Source organism: Schistocerca piceifrons, chromosome 4 (assembly GCF_021461385.2).
Source record: "Schistocerca piceifrons isolate TAMUIC-IGC-003096 chromosome 4, iqSchPice1.1, whole genome shotgun sequence".
NCBI classification, from domain to species: Eukaryota; Metazoa; Arthropoda; class Insecta; order Orthoptera; family Acrididae; genus Schistocerca; species Schistocerca piceifrons.
This window is the reverse complement of record NC_060141.1, coordinates 722,691,637-722,716,071: the sequence shown is the minus strand read 5'-3', so window position 1 is coordinate 722,716,071 and position 24,435 is coordinate 722,691,637. Positions and strand designations below refer to the sequence as shown.

The following is a 24,435-nucleotide window of genomic DNA, read 5'->3' as shown; positions in this document are numbered from 1 at the left end:
CAGACATTTCATTATTTATTTGTCTGTACATGTACATAAAATCTATAGATTTCCATTCCATTCAGATCATTCCTCCATGGTGCATCGTTTTTAGAGTATACTTGCAGCTGTTTATTGACTAGGTGTAGATCATTGATGAAATCTACATTTTCATGCCATTATGAAGGATCTGTGTTAAGGAACTCAGTACTCAACTCACATATCGTACAGAATAGTCTTGTGTTAATTGAAACATATTGCTGAATCCCATTATTTATGGTGTCTGGGATTTAATAGATTCCTACTTGAATCCTTTTGATGTTTCCAACTGATGTTCCCACTCACAAATTAATCCATTGACCAATTTCATTTATGAATCAGTAGATGAATTAGGATCATAGAATTTAATGATGGGAGATCAAGAGACAGGTAACATAAATGAAATCCATATACAGTGCTTTGTCTGCAAAAGGGGCAGTGAACCATACTTGGACATACACACTGACAAGAAAGATTAAAATGTCACAAATTAATTTTCTTGTTGTGGTAATTATTCAGATTCATCACAGAACAGAAACATTTTCAAGCAATAAATTGTTTTTACCATCTATCTCACACAATTGATAGCCACTGGAGTATGGAAAAATAATCCATGACATCGTGTATCAGAAAGAAAGATTGTATTGAACTATAAAATTTCCCTATATGTTGCAGTTCTCTAAATAAATCAAACAAAACAGTATATTTGAGAGGCACTGACTTGACCCAAGTGCTCGCTAACTTTATTTCACTGAATATCAGTTTAGAATTTATTAATAACTTCAGACCAAGTTTTAAAATTTTCTTTAAAGATTATAATACTCAGACACTTCCTTCTACAAGTTCTCTCTTCCTCAAAAAACACTTTTGTAAATGGTTTCACATGTGTGATGCTTACTATGTACTGGACCTGAAAAGCTGTGAATGTCTGAAATTTGAGTTTGTCATCTCACTTACTAATTAGTTTCAGGTAGTTAACAGTATGCAGAAAAAGTGATTGGTTTATTGCCACATCAAATTTAAATAAAATCCTAAGCTTTCAGTGACTGTTTCCATCACCATCAGTCTATACAGACTGTTGTCAATTGTGTGTGTTGAGCTTGAGCATCATCTTAAATACAGGTGTTTGGAAAAATCACCTGTCTGTCTAAATAAACACCAAACAAACAAGAATGCTTGCTCAAGCACTGAAGCATCAAAATATTGGGTCTCTGTGACCAGGAAAGCAGTTGAAATTAGACTGTGTGAAAACAACTTCAGTAGAGACACTGGGTATGCACTTAGCAGTGCACTTGATAAAGAAGGAGCACAGAGGAAGATCTCTCACAGTTTTCCATGTAGATGGCCCCATCTCACCATTTGGCATTAATGTGTTCCCATCATGATATAATCCAACCAAGCTGGGTGTAGAAATGGCAGCCTCACCAGTTCCACAGTAATCAGACTTAGCCCCTGACGACAATGATAGAGGCACTTATTCAAATCTTCAGATTTTATGCAGTTTGATGTGGCAAGTAAACTGAGAACATTTGATGCAAGGACTTCATCATAAAAGACTTCTTGGCCAAATTAAAAATATGTTACTAAAAAGTCAGAATGTTTCTTTCGAATGGTGTAGGTTCATATACATGAATTTATATACTAGCTTACTAGCTACTGTACTTTGAAGACTGTAGTTTTAACTTCATTTAGCTATATATTCTAATTAACTTCTACTTGCATCATTGAAATCATTATGATCAATATAACCAAGTGAACAATAGATTTAAGTGGAACCCTCTTTGTGTGACATTGTGACACATTCAAGTACATATGCATAAATAACCACATTGAAAATATGATAAAAATCAGGGAAAAATTTAATTATTGATGGGGATAGCAAACATAACAGGTGGACAGGCTCCAAATTGCTACATTTTACACACAGTTTTGGTTCGCCATAAGTGAACAATAAGGAGTTGTAAGGTGATAAATCAAGTAAATAGTCAATGAGACATTAATTCCATGTTTTTCTCCATCAAATAATCAATTGTTTGATTTGTTTTTATTTATTCAAATGAATTTGCATGCATTGCCATAAATAAATTAAAAATTACTGTAACTATTGAAAACTTAAAGTAAAGAAAGAGATATCTGTTTTGTTTGTTGCACTTTTTTAAAATCACACACACATTCACTGTGGGCCAGCCATTCCAATGCTGTGTGTAGTTAGGTCATCTTGTAATGCACCAGTGAAGAATGATGCAGCTTTTTAGGCTGTTTTTGCCGATTTCATCGATGACTTGTGAGAATGAAAATTGTTGTGCACCATTCAGAATTAACTAAACAATGGGAAGTCTAGGATAGTATTATGAAAATGACAGATTGCTACCCACTACATAGAGGAATAGAGGAGATGTTCAGTCAGAGGCAGGCTCAACAGAAAGACTACTATCAAGCTGCTTGTCCATTTGAATCGCCACAGATAAACTTTGACCAAGAGGTAGCTGGGCCATGCAGTTGCTGAGCACACTGCCCAGCACAATATGCTTCACTTCAGTGACTGTTTTACAGCCTGCACACTCTGCGTCTTTTGTATCAACACCAGCTTTTCTGAATTGCACAGGTGGGAACTCTCCCTAAAATATATCCTATGTTCCCATAACCCACCTGGCATCAACCTTTGCTAGTCCCTGTCCTCCACTTACCTACCCCTTCCCTGTTCCCACTCCAGCTCCATACAGTCCCCTATTCCACTAATACACCCACTAATCTTTTTTCCCCTTCTCTACTTTTCTGCTCCCACTATCCCTCCCCCCCCCCCCCCCCCTGCTCTCCTTTCCCGCCACTCTCCCCCATAAACCAGCCAAAAGGAGCTAGCAACCCTACCCTAACCCCACAACATCCCTGCACACTCTCACGTGCCGCTCTATCCTTTTGCCCCCCACCACTGCCCTGTTGTCCCTACCCGTCCATGCCCCAGACCTCCTCCTTACCCCCACTTCCCAATGCAGATTGCTGCTCCCATCAGATACAGTTACTGTCCGCAGTCTGTACACAGTGGCCAGAGACATTTGTCATGATAGTGTGAGTTGTGCTTGTGTGAATGTGTGTTGTGTGTGTGTGTGTGTGTGTGTGTGTGTGTGTGTGTGTGTGTGTGTTTTACTTCAGAGGAAGGCCTTTTTGCCCAAAGCTTAAAGGTATAACAGTCTTTCCATTATACATGTCTGTGACTCGGTGTCTCCTCTGTATGCTGAGTAGCAATTTTCATAATATTGTTGTTATTTGTAATTAATTTTTCTTCAGTTCGCAAAAGAAATTGCCATGTTATGTCCATTATAACCAAAGGAGACAAAAGTCGTTATTTTCTCCAAAGTGCTGTACAAATTAACTGCTTTCATTGGTTTTGATTCACCTTGGAACACCAAAACAGTTGTTTGCTACTTAATTTCTGGGTTTTATGAATATGCCTAAGTTTCATCTCTGGTTATAATGTTGTATACATATTTTGCATCTTCTAAGTTGAATTTTTTGAACATTTCGTAAAACCAATTGATGTGAGCCTGATTTTGAGCTTTGGTCAAATTGTGAGGAATCCATTGAGAACAGGTTTCTTTCACAACTAATTGTTCATGAAAAATTGAACACAGGATGTTTGAAAATTCCCATTGCAAACTCCTAGGTATATGTAGAGAGGAGCGTGTGCATAATTTTTTGAGTAGGAAGCCATGTCTGGAAACATCCTGTTTACATGTTATAACTATTTGAAAACATGTTGGTAATGCGACCACTTTTATCTTTTACAAATAATTTTTAGACATGACCCTGTACAACTCTTGTTTTACAGTCCCCCTCATTAACAACCAAAGAAATTGCTTATGTACTCATTCACAGGTTCTTCTCTATGTGATGCAGTATGGCCTCTTCCACTTTGGGTGTTCACCATCACCTTGGAGCATAACAGTCATGGCTGCTGATGGTGATGATACCCCTTTCTCAAAACCATTGTGTAAATATGATGAAATGGGTCTGCAATGGAGTCACATGTTGCGGATAATGATCTTGACAAAGGCAACAAGCAGCTCTTCCATTACCGGGAGATTCACCATACAGAAGGATGATGTCAGTATTCTGCAAATGTGTACTCAACCATATTGCTCTAACACTCATAGACACATGAATGAGGCTTGAACCAGGCAAAAGAGGTGGGATAGATGTCAAATGACAACAGCCAACTTGATATAAGCATCTCTCACTATGTCTGACCTGTGCCATACCTACCTACCAAACATGTTCTCAGATGGCTGTAGCATGAAAATGATAATTTTTAGTCAAGGATTCAAATTCAAAACATTGTCCTCTCAGTCTCCTCTACAACTTCTAGAAGTTTGTAATGGGAAATTCGGAACATGCTGTATACTGCACTCTTCATTATGTTTAAGGATGCCTCTGTTTCATGGTATGCCAATGCTGATGCTACTCAGTCATGTCATGCACAGTTTCATTGTTTTTTGGAATAACACCCTTCATGAAATTCATCACTGACAGAAGCATGACCTTGATGAAAAACTAGTTGCAAATAATCTTTCCTAAAGACTGAAAAAGTGTTTTGAGGCATTGTAGTTCAGTTAACCATTCACAAAAATGCAAGAGGAATTAAAAAATTAACCTTCAATTGGCGTTAAAAATTAACTAATACTTAGAGCTTCATGGAGCTTTCTTGGATGGGAAAGGAGACTTTGAAGGTCACATGTCAGTCAGCTCTCTTTTGCATTTGTCATTGTATAAGCAGCAAGCAGTAAAGGAAACAAAAGAAAAGTTCGGAGTAGGTATTAAAATCCATGGAGAAGAAATAAAAACTTTGAGGTTCACCAATGACATTGTAATTCTGTCAGAGACAGTTGAACGGAATGGACAGTGTCTTGAAAGGAGGGTATAAGATGAACATCATCAAAAGCAAAACAAGGATAATGGAATGTAGTCGAATTAAGTTGGGTAATACTGAGGGAATTAGATTAGGAAATGAAACACTTAAAGTAGTAAAGGAGTTTTGCTACTTGGGGAGCAAAATAACTGATGATGGTCGAAGTAGAGAGGATATAAAATGTAGACTGGCGATGGCAAGGAAAGCGTTTCTGAAGAATAATAAGTTTTTAACATGTAGTATGGATTTAAATGTCAGGAAGTCATTTCTGAAAGTATTTGTATGGAGTGTAGCCATGTATGGAAGTGAAACGTGGACGATAAATAGTTTGGGCAAGAAGAGAATAGAAGCTTTCGAAATGTGGTGCTACAGATGAAGGCTGAAGCTTAGATGGGTAGATCACATAACTAATGAGGAGGTATTGAATAGAATTAGGGAGAAGAGGAGTTTGTGGCACAATTTGACAAGAAGAAGGGACCGGTTGGTAGGACATGTTCTGAGGCATCGAGGGATCACAAATTTAGCATTGAAGGGCAGCATGGAGGGTAAAAATCGTAGAGGGAGACCAAGAGATGAATACACTAAGCAGATTCAGAAGGATGTAGGTTGCAGTAGGTACTGGGAGATGAAGAAGCTTGCACAGGATAGATTAGCATGGAGAGCTGCATCAAACCAGTCTCAGGACTGAAGACCACAACAACAACAACACATGGCTGCGTTGGGCTTCTGTATCAGAGTTGGGTAGTAACGCTGTATAAACAATAATAGGTTATCTACACTTCTACATTTACACATAGAATATGGGAAAAACCTGAAAACATGGAAAATGTAGTAAAAATGTCAAAAATATGATAAAATCCAGATGTGACATGGTTGTACGGGATATCTGTACATATACTTAGGAGGGCGGCGAAATTTTTTGTGGCATAAGCACTAGCTCAAAGTGCCTGGAGATGCCTTGGATAGTTTCCTAGAAAGCTATAAGTTCGTACCAAGGAAGAGAGAAGTATTTGAACTACAGCATCATCTGCTCCAAAGAAATGACTGAGAAGTCTGTGTATGGTTGAAAGAGCTTGCAGATCCACTGGAAAAAAGATATGGAATTTGTTAGATTAGATTAGATTAATACTAGTTCCATGGATCATGAATACGATATTTCGTAATGATGTGGAACAAGTCAAATTTTCCAATACATGACATAATTAGGTTAATTTAACAACATACTTAAGTTAATATAACAACTTTATTTTTTGTGTTTTTTTGTTTTTCTTTATTTTTTATTTTTATTTTTTTTATTTTTTTAATATTTTTGTTTTTTTTTTCTTAATTTATATCTAAAAATTCCTCTATGGAGTAGAAGGAGTTGTCATTCAGAAATTCTTTTAATTTCTTCTTAAACACTTGTTGGTTATCTGTCAGACTTTTGATACTATTTGGTAAGTGACCAAAGACTTTAGTGCCAGTATAATTCACCCCTTTCTGTGCCAAAGTTAGATTTAATCTTGAATAGTGAAGATCGTCCTTTCTCCTAGTATTGTAGCTATGCACACTGCTATTACTTTTGAATTGGGTTTGGTTGTTAATAACAAATTTCATAAGAGAGTATATATACTGAGAAGCAACTGTGAATATCCCTAGATCCTTAAATAAATGTCTGCAGGATGATCTTGGGTGGACTCCAGCTATTATTCTGATTACACGCTTTTGTGCAATAAATACTTTATTCCTCAGTGATGAATTACCCCAAAATATGATGCCATATGAAAGCAATGAGTGAAAATAGGCATAGTAAGCTAATTTACTAAGATGTTTATCACCAAAATTTGCAATGACCCTTATTGCATAAGTAGCTGAACTCAAACGTTTCAGCAGATCATCAATGTGTTTCTTCCAATTTAATCTCACATCAATGGACATACATAAAAATTTGGAATATTCTACCTTAGCTATATGCTTCTGATTAAGGTCTATATTTATTAATGGCGTCATACCATTCACTGTACGGAACTGTATGTATTGTGTCTTATCAAAATTCAGTGAGAGTCCGTTTACAAGGAACCACTTAGTAATTTTCTGGAAGACAGTATTGACAATTTCATCAGTTAATTCTTGTTTCTCAGGTGTGATTACTATACTTGTATCATCAGCAAAGAGAACTAACTTTGCCTCTTCATGAATATAGAATGGCAAGTCATTAATATATAATAAGAACAACAAAGGACCCAAGACTGACCCTTGTGGAACCCCATTCTTGATAGTTCCCCAGTTTGAGGAATGTGCTGATCTTTGCATGTTACGAGAACTACTTATTTCAACTTTCTGCACTCATATTTATGCAGTTGGAGGGATGGAAAGACATGGCATCACACACACACTAAGAAATATAAAAGCATTATATAGATGGAATATTCAGTAGAGAGGGGCTGTAATGAGAAGATATAAGAGAGGGAGTTCCAGAGAGACATGGTGATGAGAAGAATACTCCCACTAGTTCTATGAATGAATGGTAATGGTTTTTATTCTGAATGTTACGGTATTCTCTCCCAAGACATGTTGGTTGCACATCACGTGTTACCGGAATCATAAAAATATTTGAATGTAATGTGAGTGGTCCAGAACTGAAAGGACATAGTTTGAGGGAGTCAGCACTGCTCTGTGTGTTTGTAGGCATGATTTGCTGGTGGATGATGCTGCAGAGATTGTGCCATGTGCATGCTTCCTATAGGTGGCCCGTGGTGGCCAGCCCACGCTGATACAACTGGCGGTTGATTTAAGTAAACACTCGCAGTGACACTACACTCAGTGCACTCACACTCACACACACTAATAGTAAGATACAGCAAAAATGAATCTATTCATTCCAGAAATTTAATCTTGAAAATAGCAATAAAAGACCATTTGGTTTATGAGAGATACGGCCAGTGTGAAATATTTTTTGTGCTCAACATTATTAACATAGTACTTCATACTGAAGGAGGACTCCTCCTCCAAAGTGTACTTGTCCATTGTATGCTGCTACGATAATCATGAAGTCTTTATCAAATTATTCTTTACACTGTGAGTCGTGACTGTAGATGCCATTATTTGATTAAAATTTTAATTCTGTTGAAAATTCATGGCAAAATAATTCTGTTGTTTTGCTCAAATATCCTAAGTGAATTTGTGTATTGTTATGTGAAGATAAATAGCTGTGATTATCTTCAAGAGTGTGTTTTCACATATGCAGGGGCGCCAACTTATAAAAAATATTTGGGGGGGGGGGGGGGGGGCGCATACTGGGAGTCTCACCCCAGGAAATTTTCTAAATTTTAGATGAAGAATAGTGAGTTTTAAAGTTTAAGCATTTTAGAATTATATGATCAACATTAGAACCCTGAAAACTGGACTGTCAATAACTCGACACTCTGTAAAACTTGACAAGCCTGACGCATTTTTTGGCTTTGAAAAAAGAAATAAAACACAAACATGCACAGTATTGTCGTACAAAGCTAATTTAATTTACAGTAATAATCATGCTTATATGTTGACCATTACAGAGCAGTGAATATATAGCTCTGAAAAACCTGAAATCATATTTAAGTAAATCCTAAACTATCATTAAAAGAATAAAACATAAAATATTGTTGTTGCACAGTAACAGCACTTTGATTAATAAGTGAAATAGCTAATTTAAGCTTACTTTGAATAAGGTTCAGGGTTCATGAAATAAAATCAATATTTTAAGTCCGTGCTTTAATACAATTAATAAAGTTAATACAGTGTGCCTAATACTTTCAGTCAAAAAGTTTGTAAATAGCGGGTTTTAATTGGGCCTTACACTCTAAAGATATTTAAGTATTTGAAAATAACTAACACAGTACTATAGTAATATAGTACTAAACTAGTACTAATATCTTGAAACTGAAAATTTAACATTATGTATGTATTTAATTCTCTACTTTACAAAGATTTTTAATATTGCTCTAAATGTCATTATTGGGGCTAGATTGTCTCTATAAAGGTGCAAATGTAGACTGTCTGTCTGTATTACTGAATATGAAGTCATTGATGAATGGTTGGATATCCAATTCATCCAAAAAATCTCGGTGGGCATGAAGAACAGCCAAGTTGCTCAGTCGCTTCTGTTCCATTGTTGATCGGAGATATGACTTCAGACATCTAAGGGCACTAAATGACCATTCTGCTATTGCTGTCATGATTGGAACTCCTTGGAGAATCTTAATGCACTTCACCTAACATTTATCCAACTGCAGGCTCTTGTGTAATGTACTTTTTTACATCATGCATGGTTTTTAAGTCCAGTTGTTTTTTATTAGCGATATCGGCTAACATATTCAAGTGTAAGCACAGTCTCTCAATATCTAGGTCATTTTTTAAAAAAACTCAGTTGATTTTTCCAGATTTGTTTCACTTCTGTTTACTAAAAGCAAGCACTCTTGTTCAACTGCAATGACCTGTGTGAATCCAGTTGAAGAAAACTGCTCAGTAATGCAAGATAGCACCATTTCACAAACTTCAATGTAAATAGTGCTGTGGTATTCCTTTGGGGTTTTGAAAGTGTGCACCGAGCTCGCTTCATTGTTTTCATACTTCTTGGTATACTTTGATTCTGAGGAAGCAAAGGATCATCAACTTGTGAAGGTTTTTCTTTTAAACACAATTCCCAAAAGTGTGCAAAACTATCACTCCTTCCATTCAATATACAAATCAAGCCCTCATACATTTTTTCTAGATCAGCAACACTGAAAAAAAATTTGAGTTGCATCTTCATGCCCTCTAATTGCTGGTCCTTGTCGGCATAGAAACTGCACAGTTCTAAAAATTGTCTCAAGAATTAAATGGCCTTTCTTCATATCACTACCTAACTGTTCGTTCAGTTAGTGATAGAATTTAGTTTCAGAACATCATCTTTATGCATAAATGTATTTTCATGAAGACAGAATTTTTCCAAAGCCTTTTTCCAGATAGAAAACCCTACGGAAGTAAATGCATCTCCTCTTTTTTTGATCAACCAAGTCTTCTGAAATGATCCTCCCTTACTGGATTGTCCAGGTTTCAGCTGTGAACAGTTCTTCCCTGAAGATGACGAGGCAGTTGACGACACAATAATTGTTGAAGGTTGACCTGCAGTATCATCAACTCCCAAGCACGCCTTTTTGGTATCAAATTTATCCATTGCAAACTTAATTCACAATACACTAAGAGACTAAAGTAAACAAATAAAATATAGTCATATAAAATAGTCCGCTAGACACTAAAGTCAAAACACTAAACATGTGTGCAGCATGCACTGAACAAAACTATCCACACTGAATGACTTCAACACCAGGTGGGCTTTATATAGCCACGGCATTGTAATGTCTTAAAGCATCAAGGCAACGCGAGGCGGAAGGTTCCAGGTGCTTCTGCTCCAGTACTTTTGATGTCGCCGTGGTCGCAGCACTAGCCCACTGGCGCCAGACTTTACCCAAAGGTTCGCGCACTTGGACAAATTCTAAGTGTGCTCGCAGCACTATAACACTGTCATGATTCACACCACTCATTTTCAGTTAACCTGCTTACTACAGTAATAATTCTTTGTTTTAACTCATTGCTGAATGTATTTTAAAAGGTAACTGTCATCAAACAAGGAAAATAAAGAATTCTAACATAATTTTGTGATTTTACAAAGCAAAATATAACTAATAATTTTCTTAAATTATTGGGGGGCTCCGCCCGTCCAAAAGAATTTTTAGGGGGCTTGGGCCACATGGAGTCGGCGCCTGTACACATGTGTCAGCTTACTCAGATAATAAATTTATTTGGAAGAAAATTTGGAATCTTGCATTTTTAGAATAACTGACACACAGGATTCCTTCTCAAGGTGAACACCACTTCTCTGCTCAGACTTCCAGGTATCTGAACTTGTGTGCCAGTATTGGATCTGCACCCATGTCATCACCTTTTGTGGAGAACACGCTTACTGACCGAGATGTTGCTCATAGAGTGCTCAGAGATTGTCTGTCAAGACATCACTTCTGTTTGTCCAAACTTCACAGATGTTGACCTGCATTATTTTATGGGTCAACACTCCTGAAAAAATGTGATTTGTGTCACAGGCTATGAGATATTTTTGAAACAAGTCCTATACTATCTGAAATATGTAATGCACCACAAACACAAAGAATTTTTCCAGAGAAAATGTGTGAAATATGCCGTTGTTAATCCCCCCTCCCCACTTTAAGAAAGGTGATAGAAGAGATGTCTATAACTACTGACCTGTTTCACTACTGACATCATTTCCCAAAATTTTTGAGAATGTAATGTGTTCTACACTAATATCTCCCCTGAGCCACAATGATATCCTCAGCAAATCTCAGTTTACATTTCTGATGATTTTGTCTGGTGAGAATGCCATTTACATGTTCAAAAGTCAAATTCTAAAAGTGTTGAATAACAAAATAAGTGCTGGTTGGTATTTTCTGCGACTTATCTGTGACATTTGACTGCGTGAATCACAATATTCTCCTAGATAAACTGAAGTTTTATGAGATCGATGGTATACCAAACCGATGGATAGTGTCATATGTAACTATAAGAAGGCAGGAAGTTGTAGTTAGTAACTCAACCAATGTTAGCAGGGGAGATTCTCCAGAGAGAGGAGAAATCATGTTTGGGGTTTTCAATGCTCAGTCTTAGGTCCACTAATGTTACTCATAAATGTAAATGATCTCCTGCGTAATATATAACATACAGAATTAATTCTTTTTGCAGATGACACTTGAATTGTGAACAATCCAAGTATACATACAGCAACATAAGACAAGGCCAACAATATCCTTGAAAGTATCATTGACTGGTTACTGTGAGCAGTCTCATTTCAGCACATCTGGAAGTACAATGCCAGTGATAAGTGCAACACATGGTGAAGAAATAATAAATAGATTGGAAACTTCAAAAGTCTTAGATGTCCATATTGATGAGAATTTAAACTGGAAAATGGACATTTTGGAACTCCTAAAACAACTTAGTTCAGCCACATTTGTGCTTTAAATCATTGCAAATCATTAAATTGATATTTTGCATATTTTCATTCAATAATGTCATATGGTATAATACTGTGGGTAACTCATCATTAAGGAAAAAAGTTTTCATTTCTCAAAAGCACACTGTAAGAATAATATTTGATGCACACCCGCATCATCTTGTAGACATCTATTTAAGAAGCACGGGATTCTGACTACTGTTTCACAGTATACTTATTCCCTCATGAAAATTATTGTAAATAATACACTGCAGTTCAAAAGGTTCAATGATGTACATAATTACAATAGCAGAAGAAAAAAATGACATTTGCCACCCTACATTAATGTTGTCTTTAGCACAAAAGGGGTGCATAATCCTGAAACTAAAATTTTTGATCACTTACCCAGTGATACCCTCTGCTGTGCAACATACGGTAGTTTTCAGAGTATTTATGTAGCTGTAGGTATAAAATGTCTGACAGACAGCAAAGTAAAATTTTAAAACAATCTGAAAAAGTTTCTCCCTGACAACTCCTATTCCATACAAGAATTTCTATTATTGTAATGCGTAAAAGGTGGTGGTTAGGAATTGCTAACTCATCTATATGTTTGATGATGATGATGATGATGATGATGAACAAAAGAACTTGTTAAACATGTAGCCATATTTCGAAAATAATTTGTGATGTAAACTTGATATGATTTGTTCCACACAATATGATTTATTATGCAAATGATCCATAAAACATGAAACAAACTACTTAACTGTCTGACATCTAACACTCGTTTGTACCTGGAATTCCCATTAGACAGCAAATTCATGTTTTTGCTGGCCACATCTTATGTCTGGTGGGAAAACAGCCATTGATTATAAAAGCCATTATGTGTCATATAAATTGCTGTGTGTCAAGGGCACCAATATCTGCTTCCCCCACCTCCTTGCTTTCAGGAAAAGAAAAAGAATATAGTGTAGTTACTTGTTTTTTCTTTCAATAAAATGATTTAAAAGTCACTATTATGCAGGTTTTTAACAGGGTCAGAATGAATTTTTTTATGACTACTTACAAGTTGCCATTAATCTTCCAAAACACTAAAAATACTCCATACCCCTAGGTCTAGCCCCCTCCCCACCCGATATAAAATATTGTATGGGGGCTTTTGCTGTATGTTATTTTCTGTTAGGCTCAGTTTTCAGTTAGGAGATAAATTTATCAACTCACTATTTTACAGTGAGCTATCAACAACATGTAATTGCTTGATATAGTTATAACTTAATTTTATACTTTTCTATATGGGGTAGTTTCTATGGAATTTTAGACCCTAACTGTACATCCATCACCTTGCAGGTATGACAGAACACCTCTGATAGATGCTGTAAACAACGATCAGCATGAAATAATAAAATTACTGAGACAAGCTGGTGCTCATTTACATGGCAACCCAAGAACTATTGGAGAACACCTCTGCAGGTGACTAAGCAAATCTGAGTATAAAATAGAACAAACCTCCAAAAGAGTGAAAACTCACAATCATATCTTAAATTTCACAGTGCAGCAGCAAGAGGCAATATAAACCGGCTTAAGTCGTATCATTTAGCAGGAGCAGATCTTGAACAGCCAGATTTAAGTGACCGTACTGCCTTACATCTGGTAAGTACGTAAGTAACAGAGGAGAAAATACAAGTATCAAATAATTCTTCTTCTTCTTATAATGGGTTCTCGAGACGTGAGGAAATAGTGTTGACACAAGAGCATCCAAGTGTGACAAATCAACAAATGAGCAAAGCACATGTTATTCTGAGACATGTCCTTATAATACTTAAATAATCACCGTTATTTCAAATCAAATAAAGTACATAAGATTTTCCTACAGTTGAAAGTTGTGCTATTCATTACTCTTAAGATCACATTCGTTTATAATGTATTGCATTAAACACAGGCCCATTGTATGAAGACTACTTACACACAATGTACAATGAAAACATCTGATGTTCTCTTGTTTGTCAATAACTCATTATTGTTTTGACATTTTCCAGTAACTTATGAAAATTACGGAGATTTACAAATGCTAATGGACATTTCCAAATGCTGTTACGTGCAAAAATTGTGTGCATCATAATGATTTACAATAATTATTTTTGTTCCTGTGACTATGAGATGTTCAGGAAGGCATAATAGACTAATTTGATTCTGCTTCCAAAGTCATGTAACCTATAAGAAGGTCATTTACTTTGTATTTCACTACTCTGTTACGTCAACCCCAGGGGCCTCACAACTCTTTTCCAAGTGTGTGTGGGGCCCAAGCCATCGCCACAATTCTTTCAATTTCTGTGTCATTATCCTATTATTTGACTACTTTTTTCACTTTAACTCAATCTTTACAAGTGCCCTATTCAATGTCGACTTGACTATAGCTCCAGTGCCTGCTTTTGGTTAGTCAGTTTTACTTGTTTGTCAAAGCCTACACTCATTTTGGCTTATTCACAAATGCTATCAGGCACCAAGTTTGAATTCCACTTTATTTTCAAAAATTTTTTAGTAGTACAGCTCATGCGATGAAGGTCACCAATACACAACATGCTATCCAGTCCACGTGGAAGGTCATCAAGAACGCATGCAGTAGTATCCTCCTGACTTTAGAGGGGATGCACTGTTAGTGTCGATGCTTTTTCCTCCCCATCAAGGCTGAGGAGGATGTGTCTGTCTTATTTTGGGACAATGGAACTCATAGCAACAACTTCTGTGCCAGTGGACCATTTCTTAAGTGGGGTGGCTCCCATGATGAGAGCCTCCAGCTGGAGTGACACCATGGTGGAACAGTTGCAATGAAGACTACTAAGTTGAACCACGCTGGTGGCCCTGTGGCTCCAGCAATCTCATCAGAGCAGTCGACTCGCTTTAATGCAGGATGATATAATACCAGTATGTTTCCCTCATTAGATGTGAATTGAGATGAAAATTGACATGTCATACAGGGAGAGAAATATGTGCCTCAGTTTGCTGGTTTGTACCAGGACTTCTTTAAAGACATTATTTTATATGGAGGAAATCGAAGACAATTAGGTGAAGTTACCTCGATAAACAAAATGTAGAATGGGTGCATACGTAGTGAATTAGCATCCTCCACTCTTGTCCAGGGATTATTAATCTCAGACAAACTTGTTGACATCCCTGTCACAATTACCTCACACAGGAACCAAAATATCATCAGTTTTCCACAGAGACCTTCTACTTCATATGGATGTTGAATTTCGTACTAATTTATAATGTAGTGGTGTCTATTTTATCTGCTGGGTTCAACGAGGGCCTACAGGTGACAAAGAAGACGCTGTTGCATTTATCTTGGGTTCTGAGATTCACTTACTTCTGGATGTATTTAAGATTTTGCTTTACTGGTGTAATGTAAAATCTTGTGCACCATTTGCCTTGAGATGCTTCAAGTATATGAAATTTGGCCACATGCCATCAAGTTGTACAAATGAAACTATCTGTGGATACTGTAGATGACCATGACATGTGGCTACCACCTGGGTACAACTGCCTTACTGCACAAATTACTGTGAGGATCATTCCCTCTCATGCTATGTCACAAGAAGGGAATGTAAGATCAACGAGGATAAAATCTGCTCTTCCTCATCATCACTGGGTTCTAGTGGCCATCTCATCTTCTCCCTTTCTGTGAGGGAGGCAGCTACTCCTACCCCTCTTCCATTACCTCTACATTTTTTATGGGGCCTTGGCTCCCCTCCACCCATATAAACAAGATCTATATGTGATCCTGGCCCTTCTACCCAAACCTTCACAACACCAGGCCCTTGTGGCAATCAGCAGCTGCAAGAGGTATGGACATTGGGCCATAAGAACAGCTTCCTCTTCATCTGTATCAGATGTGTGTCTGGATACTACTACTACTGAATCCAAATAACATTGTTGTTGTTGTTGTTGTTGTTATGGTGATAAGGAGAAAGGAGCAAAAGAAGATAGAACCAAAGGTGATGGCAAACCTGGCAGTTTCAGCTCCCCTCGTTTCCCCTTCTTCAAGTATTGAAATAAGGCAGTAGATGGCAAACAGCAGGTGGCATTAACCCAAACTGAATCATGATTAACCATTCAGTTATTTTGGCACTGCCATTACACACATACACACAAATGTAATCCAGTGGAGTTGAAATGGCCATTGTTGTCACCTTTCTGAGCTGAAACATTTTCTCTTGCTTTACTCAGTGGTTTGCATAGCTCTTCAGGAAATCAGATTCCCTTCAGTGTATTCACCTATTTGACATAATTATCCTGCCTGTTATAGGAACTGAGCTGACGTTTGCATATTCAATAACAGCTTCTCTACTCACTTTATTACAGCACATATTCATTTCAACTATCAACCTCACAACACTTATGTGATGACCCCAGTGATAGTGATCATCACCCACTTGTTGTATCTCTTCCACACTGATATTCAACTGGACACCCACTGTAATGAATACTGAAGAATTTTAAAGTGGCATATTTTTAGCTCTTCCCTAACACTTTTGTGCTTCCCACTAAGAGTACTGAAGAGACCCTGAGACATACAAACATAAAGATATTACTCTCAATGGAATTAGTCGTACCACTATCCTCAAGATCTCCACATCAGAGACCAGTGGATGCTGGAGATCGCCAAAGCCATTAAATGCTGCAGAAGGACATTCTTAACAATTATCCTCAAGATGACTGTGTCACCATTTTGACTGACATAGTTCAGCCAATTTGCATCTTTTTTTCTTTTCTTTTATTTATTTATTTATTTTTTTATATTATTCTTCACTCAAACATTCCTCACAAATCAGTCTCTCTATCAGTGAAAACCATATCAAAATCCCTATTGTAGTTTCTGAGATAAGCTCCAATATAAAGACAGAACCACAGTGGCGGAGTTCAATTTATGCGTGTACAGAATATAAGAAGAAAAAAGATATCTTGGAAAAATGTTGAAGGAGACCAATGACAGAGAACACAGGAGCATATTGTACAGAACCTAGGTTAGTAAGTGTACTTGAAGCATCATTATTAATCAAGATTATGTGCATTACCCCCCCCCCCCCCCCCCCCCCCGCACACACACACTGTCACCAACTGCTCTCTCTTGTCTTTCCTTTCTTGAAAGAGGATCATATGGTACTTTTAGTGAAAAGTAAATATTGATGTTCCTTAATTTATCAAATTTATTTTTGTTTAGTGATAGGATAATGATCTCTCTCTCTCTCTCTCTCTCTCTCTCTCTCTCTCTCCCTCCCTCCCTCCCTCCCTCCCTCCCTCCCTCCATCCCTCCCTCCCCCCCCCCCCTCCTTCTCATCCTAATCCACACAGTTAAGTTACAGCATCTGAAAATGAATTTATCATCAAAACTGAATTGCAGTCAAATACAGAAAGAAAAAAAATACTGTTTGTAAAGTGACAAGAGACATAGACAGATAGTCACAGACTCATTGTCTTCTATCACCACATGTTCCTTCCTCTTCATCTAGAAAATAAAAACTAACTGTGGAATTAAATAGGGAAGCTGTCAAGGAATTATAAGCCAAGGAAGACATAGTAGAATAGTTTGAGTAAAATCAACAGTGAAAGATTAGTGATGACCAAGAAATGGAAAGCTAAAAAGAAATTAATTGTTGAGAGTATAACTTTCAAGCCAGAAATGGAGGAGGACAGCAGGAATATAGAAGTCTAGAATGAGGGAGAGAGAATAAAATACCAATTGATGGAAAAAGAAATAGTAGAGGGAAGATAATAAATTAGAAGCAGCAATAAAGAGAGAAAGAATACACAAATAAATAGAAGGTAGTGGCACAGAAAATTGAGGGCAAGGAAGTAAGTGGGTAGTCACCAACTTCTACATGGTCGCGTATACAAACAGTTATCCAATACTGTCAAATGTTCTTTATTCCAGTCTTTGGTCACAATATCAATTCTTTAGACGATGACCAGTTTCAGTCCGTAATGACATCTAGGGAGGATGTAGGCAAACAGATTTCTGGTAGCTACAGTACTTCAGTAGCCAGTTGCAATAATGACTACGTGGACAATGTGGCCTATTCTACACCTTATTTTAGATCTATGTGATGATGCTGTGCTGATTATATTTATGTGTTTTGATGATGCCATTATGGCCTTATCACTTTAGGACATGGTGTAAAAAAGTTAAGTTTTTACTATATTTTATCTACATCTATATTTATACTCCGCAAGCCACGCAACGGTGTGTGACGGAGGTCACTTTACGTGCCACTGTCATTATCTCCCTTTCCTGTTGCAGTCGCGTATGGTTCGCGGGAAGAACGACTGTCTGAAAGCCTCCGTGCGCGCTCTAATCTCTCTAATTTTACATTTGTGATCTCCTCGGGAGGTATAAGTAGGGGGAAGCAATATATTCGATACCTCATCCAGAAACGCACCCGCTCGAAACCTGGCGAGCAAGCTACACCGCGATGCAGAGCGCCTCTCTTGCAGAGTCTGCCACTTGAGTTTGTTAAACATCTCCGTAATGCTATCACGGTTACCAAATAACCCTGTGACGAAACGCGCCGCTCTTCTTTGGATCTTCTCTATCTCCTCTGTCAACCCGATCTGGTACGGATCCCACACTGATGAGCAATACTCAAGTATAGGTCGAACGAGTGTTTTGTAAGCCACCTCCTTTGTTGATGGACTACATTTTCTAAGGACTCTCCCAATGAATCTCAACCTGGTACCCGCCTTACCAACAATGAATTTTATATGATCATTCCACTTCAAATTGTTCCGCACGCATACTCCCAGATCTTTTACAGAAGTAACTGCTACCAGTGTTTGTTCCGCTATTATATAATCATACAATAAGGGATCCTTCTTTCCATGTATTCGCAATACATTACATTTGTCTATGTTAAGGGTCAGTTGCCACTCCCTGCACCAAGTGCCTATCCGCTGCAGATCTTCCTGCAATTTGCTACAATTTTCTAATGCTGCAACTTCTCTCTATACTACAGCATCATCTGCGAAAAGCTGCATGGGACTTCCGACACTATCTACTAGGTCATTTACATATATTGTGAAAAGCAATGGTCCCATAACACTCCCCTGTGGCACGCCACAGGTTACTTTAACGTCTGTAGACGTCTCACCATTGATAACAACATACTGTGTTCTGTTTGCTAAAAAATCTTCAATCCAGTCACACAGCTGGTCTGATATTCCGTAGGCTCTTACTTTGTTTATCAAGCGACAGTGCGGAACTGTATCGAATGCCTTCCGGAAGTCAAGAAAAATAGCATCTACCTGGGAGCCTGTATCTAATATTTTCTGGGTCTCATGAACAAATAAAGCGAGTTGGGTCTCACACGATCGCTGTTTCCGGAATCCATGTTGATTCCTACATAGTAGATTCTGGGATTCCAAAAACAACATGATACTCGAGCAAAAAACATGTTCTAAAATTCTACAACAGATCGACGTCAGAGATATAGGTCTATAGTTTTGCGCATCTGCTCGACGACCCTTCTTGAAGACTGGGACTACCTGTGCTCTTTTCCACTCATTTGGAACCTTCCGTTCCTCTAGAGACTTGCGGTACATGGCTGTTAGAAGGGGGGCAAGTTCTTTCGCATACTCTGTGTAGAATCGAATTGGTATCCCGTCAGGTCCAGTGGACTTTCCTCTGTTGAGTGATTCCAGTTGCTTTTCTATTCCTTGGACACTTATTTCGATGTCAGCCATTTTTTCGTTTGTGCGAGGATTTAGAGAAGGAACTGCAGTGCAGTCTTCCTCTGTGAAACAGCTTTGGAAAAAGGTGTTTAGTATTTCAGCTTTACGCGTGTCATCCTCTGTTTCAATGCCATCATCATCCCGGAGTGTCTGGATATGCTGTTTCGAGCCACTTACTGATTTAACGTAAGACCAGAACTTCCTAGGATTTTCTGCCAAGTCGGTACATAGAATTTTACTTTCGAATTCACTGAACGCTTCACGCATAGCCCTCCTTACGCTAACTTTGACATCGTTTAGCTTCTGTTTGTCTGAGAGGTTTTGGCTGCGTTTAAACTTAGAGTGAAGCTCTTTGCTTTTGCAGTAGTTTCCTAACTTTGTTGTTGTACCACGGTGGGTTTTTCCTGTCCCTCACAGTTTTACTCGGCACGTACCTGTCTAAAACGCATTTTATGATTGCCTTGAACTTTTTCCATAAACACTCAACATTGTCAGTGTCGGAACAGAAATTTTCGTTTTGATCTGTTAGGTAGTCTGAAATCTGCCTTCTATTACTCTTGCTAAACAGATAAACCTTCCTCCCTTCTTTTATATTCCTATTAACTTCCATATTCAGGGATGCTGCAACGGCCTTATGATCACTGATTCCCTGTTCTGCACTTACAGAGTCGAAAAGTTCGGGTCTGTTTGTTATCAATAGGTCCAAGATGTTATCTCCACGAGTCGGTTCTCTGTTTAATTGCTCGAGTTAATTTTCGGATAGTGCACTCAGTATAATGTCACTCGACGCTCTGTCCCTACCACCCGTCCTAAATATCTGAGTGTCCCAGTCTATATCTGGTAAATTGAAATCTCCACCTAAGACTATAACATGCTGAGAAAATTTATGTGAAATGTATTCCAAATTTTCTCTCAGTTGTCCTGCCACTAATGCTGCTGAGTCGGGAGGTCGGTAAAAGGAGCCAATTATTAACCTAGCTCGGTTGTTGATAGTAACCTCCACCCATAATAATTCACAGGAACTATCCACTTCTATTTCACTACAGGATAAACTACTACTAACAGCGACGAACACTCCACCACCGGTTGCATGTAATCTATCCTTTCTAAACACCATCTGTACCTTTGTAAAAATTTTGGCAGAATTTATCTCTGGCTTCAACCAGCTTTCTGTACCTATAACGATTTTGGCTTCAGTGCTTTCTATCAGCGCTTGAAGTTCCGGTACTTTACCAATGCAGCTTCGACAGTTTACAATTACAATACCGATTGCTGGTTGGTCCCCGCATGTCCTGACTTTGCCCTGCACCCGTTGAGGCTGTTGCCCTTTCTGTACTTGCCCAAGGCCATCTAACCTAAAAAACCGCCCAGCCCACGCCACACAACCCCTGCTACCCGTGTAGCCACTTGTTGCGTGTAGTGGACTCCTGACCTATCCAGCGGAACCCAAAACCCCACCACCCTATGGCGCAAGTCGAGGAATCTGCAGCCCACACGGTCACAGAACAGTCTCAGCCTCTGATTCAGACCCTCCACTCGGCTCTGTACCAAAGGTCCGCAGTCAGTCTTGTCGACGATGCTGCAGATGGTGAGCTCTGCTTTCATCCCGCTAGCGAGACTGGCAGTCTTCACCAAATCAGATAGCCGCCGGAAGCCAGAGAGGATTTCCTCGGATATCTTTGCATTTCCCTGGTTGTATGATAGTATATTGTGATACGCATTGCTGTATTGTGTTGAAAGACACACTGCTCACTAGGAGTATGTATTTTTATATTGTAGATCTGAGGATGGTCATTACGGACTGAAACCGGTCATCGTCTAAAGAATTGATATTGTGATCAAAGACTGGAATAAAAAATATTAAGTGGGTAGTGACAGACACAGGAATATGTTGCAAGGAAATGTGACAAAGAGAAGCATAAGGTGTGACATGGATTTTGTAGAAGTTGATTAGCCAAAGATAAGTGTGTCTGGCTGGTGTGAGGAGAAAAGTGGTTAGGATGGACCTTATTACAGGATATGACTTCAGAGAATTTTGACCCTTTTGGGAAAATTGGCTATGTATTCCTGCACAGGAAAGTTTGAGATGATTTATGTGAGAAAATACAATTCTTTGTTGTTTTTCACAGTGACACAAGGAACAAAATATCTATCTCGTAATATTCAGAAAATGTCATTCAGCTTTAGATATTGGCCTAACTGATTAATGTACTTAATATTTGCTGGGAATTTCATAATTAAGAGCAAAAAGTGACACATGTGAAAGTATACAACAGAAGAAAAACTGTTCCAGAAGACATTGGCCCATAAACAAGCCATTTTCAAGATAATTAAGAATGTGTGGTTAAAATGTGCCACTGACTATACTTCGGAATATTTCCCTAGTTGGTGCAAATTATTTGAAACATCAACTTTTTGATTAAATCCCCATCAAAGGGGGCTCCACTTACTGTGTACCTTGACAAGAAATTCAGTACTATATCAGCACATTATGTGTTTTAATTTACTGTTTTCTCATACCTATTAAAGGAGGTGTTCCACATGTTCCTTTTGCATTGTATCATGTTGAAAATCTTAACAAGATGTACTATTCATTGCTTCAGTTCCTTGTGTGTATCTTCTGATAAGACTCCAGATAGAGAAATACAGAGGATTAATGTCAGGTGATCTTGGAGGCCAAAGTGCAGGCCCTGATCAACCTATCCCTCAAGGACTATATTGTTATGTTAGATGTCTTGCATTAGCAGTAAAATGTGCCAATGTCAAATCAAGCATAAATTATATTCTCCAACAATAGGCCCAGGGTGACATTTGAGATCAATCAGATGAGAACTTAATGGAAAAGTTAACTTAAGAATGACGTAACACATGAAGCTGCTTTATAGTTTATTTTTAATTAAAAATAAACTATATAGCAGTTTTATGAGTTAAATATGTAATTTCTAAGATTTATCAAAGCCATGGAACAAAATCAACAAAAATTACCTTGAAAAATTTACATCTCAAATTTATTTGTACTAACTGGTGCAGTATTTCATATCAAAGTCTGTAGCAGCTTGTAATCCCAAATTCACAATTATTTTGCAAATGGCTTGTTTGAAGACTTGTGTGTACTGAAATGGTTTTGTTTCTACCATTGTATATTTTAATCCGTGTCAGTGTTCATCATGATACACTCTGAATTTGCCAAGCATCTGAATCTGTGTAATGTACTGCACCTCCTGCGTTAATGAGTTCATAATCAACTTTTTAATTTTGTAAATGTAATGTGGGTAATGAATTGTTTTGTTTTTCAGGCTGCACTTCATGGTCATGTTGACTGTGTATCCTTCTTGCTAGTAAATAATGTACATAAGGATGCAAAAGATCTTCTTGGCCTTACCCCAACAGATTTGGCTACAGCTATGAATCACACTGATGTTCTTGAATTGCTTCATTTTACGGAACCTGATGACAATACAGATGAAAATGAATTCAGCAAATACCTTTGAAAGTGACTAAACAGGCAGGAGGGACTTAATGCAAGCCACAGCTGCATTAGGTGTGATGGTTATGGACAGTGTAAATGTGACTTTGAAACTTGGAAGTTAAAAAGCAATATTAATTTTGTAGTAACAAACGCAGTTCTATGAGGAATTACTTAGTGACTGAAGATTATTTGCCATTTTTTGTGTACAAATCAGGGTAACTGAAACTATATATTTTATTTGTACATGTAATTATCATCACCAATTCAGGGAACATTGTATGGATTCATCAGATGACATGCTTTATTAATGAACAGTCAAAAACAAAAAAAGTAGCACTTGGAACATGGGCAGTGAAGTAGAATGAGTTGCAGTAATGATTGTTTTATAACTGCAAGAATTTTTGGCAGGAAGGAGGTGACTTGCAGACCAGAGGCAATGTAACTGCCAACTTTCGTTTCTTTGTATATGGTTGCTGAGCATACAAGTACCTTCTCAAATATTTTGAAATTAAGATCCTTGTTACTACTTTATATTTTATAGTTTGCAATTAGTCTGTGCAGTTGTACAGTTCATAGTAATGCATTGAGAGCTGATATTAATTAATGTCCTTGTGATGTCTTTTAAGTTATCTCAGTTGTATGAATGAACTCATATATTAAATTACTGAACAGAAAGTGCCGTAAAACATTAGTTCTAGACTCATTAAAATGAAACTGAACAGACAATTCATTTCTTGCACCTGCTTTTATAACAAGAAAGACAAGCCAACATACTGGTATATAGTCTCAGCATAATTTTTTAGTTGTTGCTGTGGCTATTTTCCACACAAACTTCAGAAATTATTTTGTACATATTTATATATAATAAGCAAACTACCTTTGTGAGAGGTATTAGGTAATAAATTCTTTATAACCCAGATGTATTTTGCATTGATTTGAAAACTCCATTGACTGGTTTTGTTATAATGTTACACATTTTTTGTTTCACATGTATTTTGTAGATTTATGACATGTTGGTTGAGTAGTTTTGTTACCATGTTCTTTGCATCTACATCAGTACCACATGATGTACTATATGACAGAACATACCACTATAATTTTTTCCATGTGATGATTGAAAACAACCAGTATAGCTCAAGCAAAATTTACCAGTGTGCTGCAATGTGACAGCCTATAGCCTTTCAACTTACCAGGGTAGTAATCATAAATAAACTGAAATAGTGGTAGCAGCAGGAATCAAACTCTAGCTGATGAATTGCCAGTCAGTATGCTTGATCACTCAGGTATGGTATCATTATATCAACTGCTCCTCAAAACCCC

General features: G+C 37.6%; 1 protein-coding gene across 1 annotated transcript in view; it reads left to right on the top strand.

Moving 5' to 3' along the window:
* The window catches only part of LOC124794937 (L-asparaginase-like), a 328,563-nt gene extending 304,529 nt beyond the window's left edge, over positions 1-24,034 (top strand). The window contains exons 11-13 of the mRNA XM_047258651.1: positions 13,272-13,394; positions 13,475-13,574; positions 22,943-24,034. Coding sequence (XP_047114607.1) covers positions 13,272-13,394; positions 13,475-13,574; positions 22,943-23,137 — 418 coding nt within the window. The 3' untranslated portion in view covers positions 23,138-24,034. The remainder of the gene's footprint in view (positions 1-13,271; positions 13,395-13,474; positions 13,575-22,942) is intronic.
* The last annotated feature ends 401 nt before the right edge of the window (positions 24,035-24,435 follow it).